Genomic DNA, 15,812 nt, shown 5'->3' with positions numbered 1-15,812 from the left:
CCTTCCTAAGCATATTCCTGGAACACTTTCCCGGGGACAATGAGCGGCTTGCAGCCTACCCATTATCATTCCTTTCTGTGTTCCCTGTAGAGTTTGACCCTGTTTAACCAGCTCCCACAATTATCTAAACCAACTCCTCATGATAAACCCACAGAAGTAAACATACGTGTACACAAATGTTCAATCTGACTGAATTCCAATATACACGTGTTCATGGTGTGCCTCACCTACTGCTACAGATTCACTTTTACAACAGTCTATTTAGTGTTCAAAGACTGAACACTGCAGAAGAATTTTAAATGAAGATCAAACAATATCCTTGCTAATTTGGGTTAAAACAAAACACCACACACTGGGTTGCTTAGTTAGCAACAGAGATTTATTTCTCAATAGCTCTGGATGGTGGGAAGTTGGATCAGGGTGCCAATATGTTTGGGTTCATACACAGCGCCTTCTTACTGTGTCCTCACATGATGGAAGGGTCTAGACAGTTTTTTCTTAAGAGCACAAATCCCATTCATGGAGTTCCACCCTGATGCCCTAATTATCTTCCAAAGACCCTATCTCCTAACCCATCACATTGGAGAAAATGCTTTCAACAAATGAATTTTTGGGAGACACAGACCTTTAGACAATAGCAAATGTTTGTCTTTCTCTTCATTTTCACTACTCATACTTAGAACAGCACTACAGGTTTGCTACTTTGGGAAATAGTTTATGGAAGCACTGTATTCTTTTCTTGTGCTTCAATCACTTTGTTCACTGTATCACCTGATCCTGATCATACACTGCTTGGTGTGGCCCTGACCAACTGCACATAATCAGCAAGTCTTACATTTGCTCATGAGACTTCAGGCTTTTTATGATTAGCATCAGCCCAGAGATGACATCCTATTTATTTCCTCTCTGCTCATAGAATTGATTTTATTTGTTATCACTTGTGATTTGTTATCACACACATATACAAACAAACAAACAAAAAATCAACAGATTAGCCAAGGACTTAAGTATTCTGGGCCTGCTGCAATGGCTTAGTGGCTAAAACTCTTGCCTTGCAAGTGCCAACATCCCGTATGGTCACCGGTTCGTGTCCCAGCTGCTCCACTTCCCATCCAGCTGCTGCTAGTAGCCTGGGAAAGCAGCAGAGGCCCAATGCCTTGGGACCCTGTGCCCACATGGGAAACCCGGTAGAAGCTCCTGCCTTCGGTTAGGCTCAGCTCTAGCTGTTGCAGCCACTTAGGGAGTTAACCAGTGGACAAATGATCTCTCTGTCACTCCTTCTCTGTGTAAATCTGCCTTTCCAATCAAAACAAATAAATCTTAAAAAAAAAAAAAAAAAACTAAAATGTTGTGAAAACCTTCACTGAGACTTTCTCCTGAAGAAATAATCACGGTTGTGTTTAAATCATTGATTTTAGCACTGATCACAAGGGCAAAGGTTTAAACACCTGAAAATAAATGAATTGAACACAATAATTTTTTGTTCTTTAAAACTGTAAAATAATGTAGCAGAAAATTCTACTAACTCCTAAAAAGTATGCACAGTATACTACACTTAAAAAGCAGGCTATAAAAATAGTATGTTCAGGTAAAAAGTGGCTGTGTTTTGTAACTCCGTAAAATATGAATGCATCCTAAAATGACAATCTATCATTTAACATTTCTAAGTTGTTAGATTAATGGTAAATTTTTTACTTTATACTCTCCTGGTAAACAATCTGAGTTTAATATCGTAATACAGGCCAAATTCCAGTAGCTTTTATAGTGAATGTTTAAAATCAGTGGCTTAGAATAGGAATTCCTCACTAGCTCTTGAGGATGCCAAACAGATTCTGAGTGAAGAAATGGTCTATAAAACCCCTGAACCTGGGCCCGGTGGCATGGCCTAGCAGCTAAGGTCCTCGCCTTGAACACGCCCAGGATCCCACATGGGCACTGGTTCTAATCCCGGCAGCTCCACTTCCCATCCAGCTCCCTGCCTGTGACCTGGGAAAGCAGTCGAGGACGGCCCAAAGTCTTGGGATCCTGTACCCACGTGGGAGACCTGGAAGAGATTCCTGGCTCCTGGCTTCAGACTGACGCAGCTCCAGCCATTGCGGCCACTTGGGGAGTGAATCATCAGATGGAAGATCTTCCTCTCTGTCTCTCCTCCTCTCTGTATATCTCACTTTAAAATAAAAATAAATCTTTAAAAGCAAAACAAAACAAAACAAAAAAACAACCAAAAACCCTGAACCTACAAATAAAGCACTAAATGTATAGCTCTCTCTCTCCTGTGTGTGTACGCACACACACGTGTGCCTGAACGGGAAGAAGAAAGGGAAAAATTCATCATTTTCATCAATTTCTACAGAGATCCATGATGCAGACAAGACTAAAATAATCAATCCTGAAGTCTCGTCCTTATTCCAATTGCTTTCACGTAAGGAACAGAGCATTACTCAATAAACTGCAGGACAGAATTTGGAACAGGAATGTTCAGTCTCAATTCAGGTATTTTATATATGTGAAAGCTCCCTTTGTTTTTTTCCCTGACCCCAGATACAGGGTAAAATGATATTGAAGTGGAAACAATGGTATTACCCACTTTACCTGTAGCCCTTGACACTTTGTTCCCTAATCAACTAAGTAAGATTATTAAAAAATAATAATAATAAAAAAAAGAAAAAAAAAGTGGACTAGACCAGAGCAGAAATCCACTGGGGCTGGCACGGTGGCACAAATGAAGCTGCTGCCTGTGATGGTGGCAACCTTTATGTGAGCTCTGGTTCAATTTCTGGCTATTCTGCTTTTGGAATTGTTCCCTGCTAATGAGTCTGGGAAAGAAGCAGAAGATGTCCCGAGTACTTGGGCCCTGCCACTACATGAGAGACCTGGATAGATTTTGGCTGGCCATTGTGGCCACTTAGAAAGTAAACTAGCAGATGAAAGATCTTTTATCTCTATCTCTTCCTTTCAAGTAAATAAATACATCTTTATAAAACACACAAACACAAGCAAAAGGGCAGGATATGTATGTGCAAAACACTCAAATAATTAATAGACTCATAACCAATCAATAGGAAACTACAATTGAAAACTTTTAACTTACTGTTCATGGAAATCCAGCATTGGTGGCTCAAATCGTATGGGCCTACAATTCCCACGGTACAGAGATATACTGAAAGTAAAAAGAAAATAGTGTAAGATGCAATTCTTCAAAATGAATATTTTCTCAAAGTGCATCACCTGACAATTACTAGGAGAAAGTACCTTCAAGAAAAATAGGGTTCAAAGTTGCACTGGAAATGTGGCTTACATTTTTCTAGTAAAGGAAACCAAAGAATGCTGGGTCTTTAAAAATGAAAATATAAAAAGACAGTACTTCTCCTATTTAAAGGTACATGAAAATAGGAAACACTCAATCTTTATGTTTATTTGGTTAATAAAATTGGTAACAATATACCTCAATATGTTCCCTTAGGTTTTTTGATATATGATTATCAAATTACAATTTGATAATCGTCAATTTTCAATACAACAACACATACCTAGCAGACAACATATAAAGACCATTACAATCACATTGTAATTAGAATGGCAAAGTATCAAAATAAATAAATTGTTGGCACGTAAACTTCCAAGCAATGAAGTATCTGTTTAACCTAAAAATTTGGGACACAATGATCTATGATGCCTTGGTCAAAATATTTGACTATCACTTGTTAACTATCCCACTTGATACCAGAACCTTTCCATACAACAAATTTCTGAATAGCAAATCTCAGACATCATCATTACCTAATACTGATGTGAAGTATAAATGACCTTTTGGAAAGAGTGGGTTCACATACTTAAAAGGTAGCTGTTTATATAATGAGAAGGTCAAGAATTCAATCAGCCACTAAAGTTTTAAAATAGCTCATTTTGGTCTATTTTAAGAAATGATGTTATAGCACAGCCCATTTTGTACTCTATTTCCATCACCACTGCAACTTAGAGGAACACACTTCCAAATAATACAGTAACTTCATTCAAAAGACAAAGCAAATATGTAAAGACATCCACAAAATACAGAAAATCTCGCTTCCGATCAATTCTGTAAAGAGGAATAAGTGTGAGTAGTAGAATAATTAAGCTGAAAGAATAAAACCCAAACAAGCTTGTAGCTCTTATCAATCCAGAGTATCTGGTGCTGCAACACCTTTACCCGTAACTAAACAGAAGTGACACACACAAAGAAGAAAACACCAAATTTAAAGTTGTATTTAACTAAAGCACGAAACTAGAGAAGACATTAATTTGGCAAAGCAGCTGCCACCTACAGCTAATACAGAATCTCTGCCTTCCTGCTTTCTGCCTTGTGTAGATATGAATATGGTTCTTCTAAAACATGATGCTGTTCAGCTCACCAGTTATAATAGGACACAAACTAAAGAAAATCTTATTCAAACCAAGAACAAAAATGTGCAAGGATCACATAGTTCATGGGAAAGTGTGATTAAAAGTGAGTTCACTGTGGTGCAGAAAACCTTAACATTCTATAGTTTCCTCATAATACGCATCTTCCATGAACTTTCTGAAGAATCCTTATTTCATGGACTTCAAACTATTTGCACCAAATTGAATTTACCTTTTAATTCCCATGAACTAACCACGTAACAATTAATTATTATTAATTCACACACATGAACATGGATTGCATCAATCCTGAAGATAGGAATACAAAAAAGACTAACATACAGCATTTTTCTTTTATCAGAATAGAAATTTTACTCCACAAGTTCTAATGGAAATGTCTAAAGTGACCATGCAGGGTAAAGAAGTGCACATTCATTCAAACCAAATGTCCTGGACACAGGCTATGTGCCAACCACTGTCTGGTGGCTGGAGCTACACATAACAAGGCAAAGTGCCTGTCCTCACGGCAGGACCGTCCCAGCGGGGAGGACAAAAGTAGGATCTAATAGGTGATGGTATGTGACGTGATTAGAACAGAGACGGCCTCTCTCAGGAGGGATGCCGCAGTTGAGACAAAACTGGGACAATCATGTAGGAATGGACTTGGCAAGCTGAGTGATAAAGAGGCTGAGAGGGCAGAGGGAGAGAAGAGTTGGGTGTGAGTTAAAAGCTAACAGGGCCAAATCTCCTTGTAGGAGTTAACACGTTAACAAAAACCTCTACAGAATTATAAGCAAGGAAGTAACAGGATCAGATGCATTTAAGAATGTCAATCCGAACTTCTGTGAAGAACAGTTTGCAAGAGCAGAGCAGAAGCAGAGAGCTCGTGCAGTGGTTTACGCAGTAGAGGTGACAGGCGCTAGGATCCAGGGAGACTGCGAGGGAGAATGGTGAGGAGTGGCTGCTTTCTGACTATACCTGGAAGCTACAGAGAACAGGTAATGCAGAAGGAATGATTTGGAACACTGAGAAAAGACAGGAGCCAGGCCTTAGTCTAAGATTTTAAATGGATACTCAGTTGTGACACGGGGGGAATGGGATGCATGCAGGGAAAGATAGATAGGACAATGTGCAACAGTTCTATATTAGACATTTAAAATGAACATACTTTCTAGATGGGGATATCAAGTAAGTAGCTACTGACCTTACCAGTCACCCTGGTAAGTATAATTCTTTTAAGATGGTCCACTACTGCCACAGACACTGCCAAATGCAACACCATCTGGGATGCTCACTGTGGAACACCAGCTGCAGGTTGCACAACTTCTTCCTTTCAGCTACTTTGAATTTGTTTTGTTTTTTTATGCCTTGTGCTAAGCATTCCTATAAAATGCTTCACAGGAAGCAGCGCCTGTAACTGTTACTCTGATATTAAAGATATTAATTCAGAAAAGATGATTCCCTCATAAAAAATGTGTACTTTCAAAACAGTAAATTTTTATCTAATAAAAGTTTAATATTTGAAAAAATCAGTAGAAGCTGACAGAGGTAGGAACTTGTCTCAACAAAACTAGAAATGCTGTTATGAAGCAGTCAGGTATGCAGAGATTATGGAAATGGCTGCTGCCACATTTAGAAAGGGTATGACATGAGTTAGTGATATTATAACAGAAAGCAAATGTTTGCAAATACATGGTACTGAAAAATAAATTGAGGAAGAAACAATATGAAAAACAGTACCCATTTTGCCAATTTCAAAGCAACAGGTTTGAATTCAACTATAATGCAGGCTTCCCTGCTTTCTGTGGTGATTCTGTATGTTCCGGAGTCACAAAACAGGTGTAAAATTTTCACTAAAGGAGTCATTATTTATTTGGTGAAATCTTGTGAGAATCAGTCTATGCTGTGTGGTGAAATGAAGGTGAAAGTTAGGCAGGTAAGTGCCAAATCATGCAAGTCTTTCTTGGCGCTCTGGAAGTTTGTGCAAGCTAGTAAACCGAAAAGGTTTTATTCCTATGGTCCAATTAGTATCTAAGCGACAGGTATTTTGGTCAGTTTTCTTTAAAGAATGGTTTGGGGGGCTCGGCAGCGTGGCCTAGTGGCTAAGGTCCTCGCCTTGATCCCATATTGCTGCTGGTTCTAATCCCGGCAGCTCCACTTCCTCTCTATCTCTCCTCCTCTCAGTATATCTGACTTTGTAATGAAAATAAAATAAATCTTAAAAAAAAAAAAAAAGAATGGTTTGGGGGGGCTGGTACAACAGCTCAACAGGCTATGACGGCCCAAGTCCTTGGGACCTGCACCCATGTAAGAGACCGGGGGATATCCTTGGTTTTGCACTGGCTCAGCTCTAGCTGTTGTAGCCAAATATATGTATATACATCACATGGTTTATAGCCATAACCACCCTCCTTCTTCCTATCCAACCTGGGGTCTCTGATGTTTGTTTCTTGCCTCATGTAAGACACCAAGCGCAACACTGAAGACATAGAATGGGCATTCGTGCCATTTTCCTAGTCTTAGGCAGCATTCAATCTTCTGTCGACAAGTGTTATGTTATTCATCACATTTCTACATTATGCCCTTTATCAAGTTGGCAAAACTCTTTTTATTCATACTTTGTTATCTATACATTTTAAATTATGAATATTGAATTTTATCATGTATCTTTTTTACATCTACTCACAATTTTATGTAAGGATTTTTACCAAAGAAAAAGTATACTGGATCCAGCACTGCTGCATAGCACATTAGGCCTTCATTTATGGCACCGTATCCCATGTGGACACCAGTTGAGCCCCAGCTTCTGATCTATCTCCTTGCTAATGCACCTGGCAGAGCAGTAAGAATGGCCCAAGTGTTTGGGCCCCTGCATCCTTATGGGAGACCCAGAGGAGCCTCTGAGCTCCCAGATTCAGACTAGCCCAGTTCTGGCTGTGGTCATTTGAAGGGTAAACCAGTGAACAAAAGATGTCTTTCTCTTTCTCCACTTCTCTCTGTAACTCTGCCTTTCAAATAAAAACTCAATCTTTGAAAAAAAAAATCTTGCTGATTGATTTTTATTTTTTTTGCTGATTGATTTTCAAATGCTAGTCCTTTTTATTTTAAAAATCCTCTCTTGGTTATGATTATTATCCTTCATATGCTTTCAGATTAAATTTTCTATTTTGCTAAGGATTTCTGGACATATGTTCATGAGAGATACAGTTTCCAGCTTTCCTGTAATGCTTGCAATAACTTCTCATGAAATCCAAGGATATCACCCTCTTTTCTTGCCTTTTTTCTGTGTACAATTACTATGTTTCTGTATTAAGTGTTAAGTATCTGACAGTACTTACCAGGACATAAACAACAAAGCTGACCCCATTCATAAGTAGGAAAAAAATAATTTAAGACTACACTGTGACAGAATGTCTCACCTACCAGACTGACCAAAGTTCAGAAGCATTGCTCATTCTGTTGGAAAATCTGTGGGGAACATTTTTATTAATTGACTGAAGGTATGCGGACTGGCACAATAATTCTGAAGAATAATTCGTAACAACTAACAAAATACAATACACATTTCCTTTTGAGTCACTACTTCTACTTCTAGGGATTTATACTAAAAGAGCACTATCTACCTACCTATTTATTTGTTTGATAAATAAAAATTATACATACACATGGTGAAAAATATACTTTAAATAAATATATATATACACACACTCACACACACACCCCATAATACAGCTGAATCTGGCTAATTTATTCATTACATCACAAATAATCATTTTTAATGCTGAGAACATTTAAAATATAGGCAACTGTCAAGTCCACAATATATTGTTATTAATTAGTTATCATTTCTGTAAAATAGATCTGTTGAACTCATTCTTCCTAAGTAAATGAAATTTTGTGGTCTGTGACTAACATCTCCTCAACCCAGATACGCTCATCCCATCACTGCTAACTCCAATTCTGCCCTTTGTTCTGATGGGTTCAAGTTTTTGCAGCTAAGTGAGAAACTGGGTATTATTAATCTCCTTGTGTGAGACTCACTTCAAGTCCACACAGGATCCATAACATTCATCTACACAAATTATAGGACCTCTGTTTAAAGCTGCAGAGCATTCCATTGTACACACATCCCAGATTCTCTCCACCTTTGTCCACAGAGGGGATACCTGGTTGATTCCACATTCTGGCTATAATAAAAAATGCTGCAGTGGAAGTACATGTATCGCTTGGATCTAGTGATTTCATTTCTTTTGGGGATATATTCTTGGCAGTAGGACTGCAGGATAAAACGGTAACTGTTTCTAATTTTCTGAGGAACCTCCACACAGCGTTTTAAATTTACATTCCCACCAACAAAGTACCAGGCTCTCCTTTTCTCCTTAGCCTCACATATACCAGTTATCTCATCTGTTTAAGCCATTTTTAGCAGATGTAAAGTGATATTTCACTGTCATTTTAACTTGCATTTCTCTGATGACCAACACTAACACAGCTGTTGATCATCTCTATGCATATACTTTCAATAACACAAATTATACCTGCACTTATCTTTTGACTTAGTGGTATCTATTGAGGACATTTACCTTGAAGATCATTTTCAAAATACACAAATATATGTAAGAGGCTATTCTTGAAGCACTTCTTGCAAAAGCAGAATTTTAGAAAGTAAAATGTTTAAACAAAAGACAACGGCTTAATCATACCGTAGAGTATATGCACAAAATGGAGATAAAAATCTCAAATGGAATACAGTCAAAAACAAATGAACCATATATTATTTCAATGTTTAACTACAATGAGAATAGAACAGAGAGAAGACATAAGGGAAGGGGAAGTACAAAGGGAAAGATGAAAAACATTAAAGCCCATGTCAATCTGAAACACAGAACACACACATATATATATTATTCTATATTACATTATTTTGATAGAAAAGAAAGAATTTTAGACAAATATTATATTGTAATTAGTAGGTCTTGTTTTCATGGTAGTATGGGTTAACAATCCTAAAAATAATTTATCCATATCTTAGGGACTATGCAAAGCATATATATACTGCAGATAACTAGAATTTGATTTCTCATTGTTAGAGAACAGACAGAAACAGAAAAGGGAAGGTCAGACAGAATACCAGTTTTGTATTAAAACTGGAGTTACCAGTAACAACTCAGGGCTTTCCACATACTTGTATAGATAGTGCATATGCACATATATATGTAAACAAATTTTTCCTAACTTTTTCACTTAAGAAGACTGAAGAGAGTGGCATCCTATTAGCAATGACACCCCCACAGAAGTGAGCGCATAGGTACACAGATCTAGGTTCTAATAGCATCTTCTACTAAAATAGAACAGGAGTCTTCATTGAAATGAACTGCTCCACGGCTGAGGGGAAGAAAATTGCAAGCCTAGAACATCTTCATATGCCATAAAGTACAGAAGGGCTCAATGAGGACATGTGAAAAGACACACCATATCCAAGGACATGGGATTTTTTTGATGACAGTGAAAAATGATGGTAAAATAACTGGATAAAAACAAACTTTGATCTTTACCTCCAAACTTCCAGTAGAATTTCAGTTAATAAAAACAGAATGACAGGATTAAAGAACAATTATAACAGCAGTAACCGTTTTAGGCAAGAACCATTAAGAGATATTACATTTAGTGAGATAGGGTACTTAAACAGTCTTAAAAAGATACTTATAAATTACTAAAGAAAGATGGAATACATAGCACGTACTTCCTCAGAGGCTCAACGGAGAAGGAAACAAACTTCAGTAATATCTGCATTAAAAAAGTATAATCTAAATTGAATCATGAGGAAATATGAGAAAATCCAAACTGGGGTAATCTACAAAATAGGTAGCTTCTAACATTCACATTTATTAGCTGTTCTATATTAAAGTAGATCCTGAAGAAACATGAAAACTAAGTGCAAGGGCTTGAGCACTGGACCAAAGATTTATTGTTTAACGGGACAACTGACAAACTTTAAAAGTCTATGGATTAAGAGGCCCGGCGCAGTGGCATAGTGGTTAAGGTCCTAGCCTTGCACGCACCAGGATCCCATATGGGCACAGGTTCTAATCCCGGCGGCCCCGCTTCCCATCAGCTCCCTGCTTGTGGCCTGGGAAGGCAGTCGAGGACGGCCCCAACCTTTGGGACCCTGCACCTGCGTGGGAGACCCAGAAGAGGCTCCTGGCTTTGGATTGGCTCAGCTCCAGCCATTGCGGCCACTTGGGGAGTGAATCATCAGATGGAAGATCTTACTTTCTGTCTCTCCTTTCTGTATACCCGCCTTTCCAATAAAAATAAAATAAAATCTTTAAAAAAAAGTCTATGGATTAAGAAATAGTTGGGGTCAGCACTGTGGCTCAGTGAGCTAAACTAAGGCTTTTAGCACTGGCTGGCATCCCAGTTCCGGTCCTTGCTGCTCTACTTTCTATCTGGCTCCCTGCTTTCGTAACCAGAAGGATGAATCAGGTACTCGGGACTCTGCCTCTCAGGTGGGAAACAAATGGAGGTCCAGGCTCCTAACTCGAGCCTGGACCATCCATTTGTTGCAGCCACTTGAAGAGTGAACCAGCAGAGAGAAGACAGAAGATTTCACAGTCCCTCTCCATCTCAATCACTCTAAAAAAAAAAAAAAAAAAAAAAAAAAAAATTGGGACACTACACAAAAGTATGGAAAATTGAGTTAAAAGTTCAGTTTAGTGCAAACAATCTTGAAATTTGTACTTGGCTTTTTTTTTCTCCCAAAACAAACATGTTCCACGAAAACTTTTAAAGACAATACAAATAACGGTTGAATAAAACACTTTTAACACACTGTAAAATAATTGGGGTTCTAAATCTGAAATGGGCTCCCTGAGAACTCCAGTAATATCAGTGCCAGCATACTACTGTTACACAAGAACATTCACTAGAACTGGTCCAAGGCCTTGGGCAGTTGTTCCTGGTGACAAGAATTGCAACTATACTACTCTTCTAGGCTGTCATACCTTCTAAGCTAAACTCCTTTAAATCTATGGTTCTCTGGGGGTGGGGTAGAGTGGGGTGGGGTGGGGAAGGGTAAAAGGGTCAAAGCCTAGAGAACATGAAACGGCTGCAGGAAGGACTAGTTATGTAACACAAAGACAGCTCTCACTTGGCTACAGGAATGAGACATAGCCTCTCACGGGACATGAGAAGGCAGTCAGGCCAGCCTCTTCCTTTTACCCTGCTTTGCCTTGGATGTGAAAAGGTACCAAAAGAACAAGAAACATGCAGTGGTGAGCAGGGAGATTATCTTCACACATGTATATATTCCCATCTCGCTGGAAGTATAACAAAGCCCCACCCCCACCATCATAGGGAAGCTGTGTCTAAACGGTTTTTGAGGCACAGACTGTGTTTCATGGCTCTGAGTCTCTCTAGGACTCTGCAGGCAGCCCTAGTAACTGAGGGTGGGTAGCAGTAATCAGGGAATAAGAGGCAGGGAGCCCCAAGGGAAGTCACCAAGGATGCTGCTCTTACACAGCAAGGAGACCTGAGCTCCAAGGACAAGCCCTGGGAACAAGGCAGGGGAGGGATGCCACATACTGCACCACATGCAAATTCAGATTTAAGCCATGATGCCATACACAATATGTGGAAGTACATTTTACAGTACGATTTATAATTTGTTGTTCCCTGTTTGCCAAAAATAGTAAGGGGGAAAGAGAAAGGGAGAACCACAGGAATCCCCCAGAAGGAACTGAAAGAATGTTAGTATCTTACCAAATTTACAAACCTTACCTTTTTTGTTGATATGAACTGAGTCCAAGTGTTGTCTCAGTCTGTAAAAGGAACAAAATAATGAAAATATTAAAACTAATTTTTACAACTACAGACATATGAGCTAACCAAAACATTCTACTGCACTTTCAAACTCAGATTTTAAATTCACTTAAGCTTCTAAATTAAACCTAATCTCAGAATCATATGAACTGACTGGACATATTTAGTAATTTAAATGGTAATCATTTGAGTCACATTTTAAACACATGTGGAGGTAACACAAGTTAGTGCAGTTGAGCTAGACAAGTTTGCTAAGCTAGTGTAACCTGTGAGAACAATCCTCTTTCGATCACTTTGTGAAGCCGCACGTGCCTCTACCTGTTCGTCTCCAACCAACAGTATGCCAGAGGCTGGTGTCCAGCTCCCCACGGCAACAGAGCTCCGAGCAGAGTGGGAGCGGGAGCGGCATTTATGGACTAAGTACACATGTGGACATCTAAAAACGCCTTTGAAAATGTTACAGAAGTCTTGTGGAACGGACATGCATAGGTGAGAGGCTTGACTAAATAGAGAACATTTACATTAAAACCTGAATGGTGAGAAAAAGAGCTGTGGAGGGACCGGGGAGCAGCATGGCCCTGGTGTGGGAATGAGCATACTGGGTTCAAGAAACAGAGAGCAGGTCATCCTGGCTGCTGAAAGGCAGAGAAGAGTAGGAGAGGAAAGGGGGGCCTTGTAGCCTAGGAGGAGCCCAGAGACTGGCTTATACAAGGTTTCACATGGTATACTCTAATTGCAGCACCAGGGATTTAAAAGACATGGACATGATCTAAGTTTTAAAAAACATGTTCCAGCTAGATTAGAGGAGAGCAAAAGAAGAAGTAGGAAACTGTCAAGAATTGCTGGAGTTCAGGTGATGAAGTCACTGAAGTTCCCAGTGATGCAAGAGAAAACGCCAGCACTCTAGAGCATGCACTGGTGAACTTATCCCAAAGATTAGCTGCTACACTAAAATTCTAAAAGCAGTAGTAGTGTGGCACTCCCTCCCCATCAATGCATCTTATTTTGAAATGGCATTTTTGAGAAGACATAGTCGGAAAAACATGTATGTATGGCAGAAATAGAAAAAAGCCTTTTTTTAAAGGTTCATATGCAATAATGTATAAATGGGTCTGTAGTTTTTTTTAAACTATTTAAGTGATACAACAGTGTGTACAGATAAAGCAATAGAAAAATGTTAATTGTCAGGTCTAAGTGATAAGTGAGTGGATATTCATGAATTCATATTTTCCATACTTAAAAAATAATTTTTAAAATTTTTCATTATGGAAAGTATATCCAAATCATGTATCGGATAATAGATTTATACCTAGAATCTATGAAAAACCACAACTTAGTAATCAACAGTCACAATAAAAAACTAAATCTGAGTTAAAAACAGGCAAAGAAATCAACCAAAAAACGAGAAAAGATACTTAACAGGGGACATGTTTAGCCTATTGCCTAAGCCTCCAGTTAAGACACCCAAATCCCATATCAGAGCATCTGGGTTCGAGCTCCTGATTCCAGCTGCGTGTTAACACATACCCTGGGGAGGCAGTGGAGATGGCTCTACCAGCCATGTCGGAGACCTGGAGACTGAGTTCTTCCTGAGCTCTTGGTTTCATCCTTGCACAGTCCCTGGCTGTTGGCTGACATTTGAGGACTAAATCAATAAATGGGAGCTTGCTCTTGTTCTTGCTGCCTCTCTCTCCTCTATTTCTCTCTTCCAAATAAATAAATTCAGAAAAGATGTTGAACATTTCTAACTACTAGGAAAAAGCACAACAAAACCATAATGATAACACTTTATAGCCAATTGGATGGCAATTATTTAAGAAAAACAATAAAGCAGAAAATAAAGAATTGGCAAGGATGTGGAAAGACTGTTGGCAAGAAGGTGAAATGGAGTGGCACCTACAGAAATTATAGAACACTTCCTCAAAGAAATTAAGCACAGAATTATTGTGAGATCCAACAATTTCACTTCTGAGTATATGCCCAGAAGAAACAAAAGCAGGGATTTGAACAGATATTTTACGAATCTATGTTGGAGAATCAAGAGGGCAGAAAAAGGTAAGGACATCTTTAAACAGATGGAGAAATATTAGCCAGTGTGAAGCAGAGAGGGCACATTCCAGGACACAGAGGAGGACAGAACAACAGCAGAGGGGCACCTGGAGACTGACAGACACAGGAAAGCAGCGGACACAATGGCGTGGTGTTGCAGTGACTGATACCCAGTGGCATTTAGAGAGTGGTGATCCGAACTGCACCAGCAGCCAGAACTACACCAGCAACAAAGAGGGAAGCGACGACTATCGGGAGCTCAGGTGGTGAACTAGAACAAAGAAATACCTGTCCGGCTGGTCTATTTCATTTCAGCAGGAGCAGTGATACAGCAGCAGATCCCAGACAGGTGATGTGGGAACAGGGTGGATTTCACAACCCAGTCTGCCCCCTAGAGCCGTATCAGGTGCCATTTTGTTTAAGGAGGCAAGGGCTAAGGACAGTACTGCACATGCACTAGGCAAGGAATGAGCTCATTTCTGGCTCGGTGAACTGCAACAATGTGGCATCCTACAGGTTCCATCCAAGACAGATTCAGGTAGTCCTCGGATCTGAAGGCCAGCAGATCAAGAACTCTAGTACTGGCACATCAGGCGCCATTTTGTACAGTGTGGTAATAACACTGCAGTGACAACAGTGAGCTGCACATGTGCTGAGCTCGGGGAGGACTCACTGAGCTCAGTGCATTGCACTGGTCCCAAGGAAAATAACATGGACAACGGTGCAGTCTCAGCACAGGATCACAGGAGGTGGAGAGAGTAGAGACAGAAGCTGGGGCTATGGAGACCATGGCAGAAATCTAACATAAGAACTAGACCTGGAACTCGCTGGAGGGAGTGGCATAAGTGACTACAAACAGCCATGTACCAACTGCAATAAGGAAAATCAAACTGTAGACCAGTGGGTGAGACAGCTTAGAAACCTGCCTCCAAAGAGAGAATGTGCTAACCAGAAGTACAATGACCAAGAGCAAAACAAAGACAAAGGGACAATGAATATTACTGAAGCCTTTGCCAACCTCAGAATTAACTGAAGAATACATCAACAAACTGGGGATACAGAATTCAAAACACTTGCTATAAAACTTCTTATCAACAATGAGAAGCATGTAAAGCAGGCATCCAAAGAATTTAAGGAATACATCACACAGGAAATGAATCAAATGAAAGCTGATATATCAGAAATGAAGAATACAGCGGAGCCAATTAAAAGTATAGTGGAGAGTCTTCGAAATAGAATAAAGGAAACAGAAGAAAGAATCTCTCAATTAGAAGATATTTCCTGTCACCAGGGGAAAACAAACAAAAAGCCAGAAGCAGAGCTGGGTCAAGCTATAAAAAAGTATTCAAGAATGAAAGATACCATTAAAAGGCCAAATATAAGAGTATGGGAGTCCCAAAAGATGCAGAAACAGACACTGGGTTTAAAAAATGTATTTAATGAATTAATAAGGGAAAAATGTCCTTATTTAGAGAAAGAATTGGGAAACAACATCCAGGAGGGGTACAGAACTCCCAACAGACTTGATCAAAAGCAATCATCACCAAGACACATGATCATCA

At 39.3% G+C, this 15,812-nt stretch overlaps 1 protein-coding gene across 3 annotated transcripts in view; it reads right to left on the bottom strand.

Annotated features, from left to right (window-relative positions):
• The window catches only part of TMEM131 (transmembrane protein 131), a 152,637-nt gene that overhangs the window by 83,261 nt on the left and 53,564 nt on the right, over positions 1-15,812 (bottom strand). For all 3 annotated transcript variants that reach the window (XM_058667569.1, XM_058667566.1, XM_058667567.1), the window contains exons 3-4: positions 12,160-12,200; positions 3,092-3,160 (exon numbers count right to left, since the gene is read on the bottom strand). In XM_058667569.1, coding sequence (XP_058523552.1) covers positions 3,092-3,160; positions 12,160-12,200 — 110 coding nt within the window. The remainder of the gene's footprint in view (positions 1-3,091; positions 3,161-12,159; positions 12,201-15,812) is intronic.

This window comes from Ochotona princeps, chromosome 8 (genome assembly GCF_030435755.1).
Source record: "Ochotona princeps isolate mOchPri1 chromosome 8, mOchPri1.hap1, whole genome shotgun sequence".
Taxonomy (NCBI): Eukaryota; Metazoa; Chordata; class Mammalia; order Lagomorpha; family Ochotonidae; genus Ochotona; species Ochotona princeps.
The sequence above is the reverse complement of the archived record's forward strand: the minus strand, read 5'-3'. Positions and strand labels throughout refer to the sequence as shown.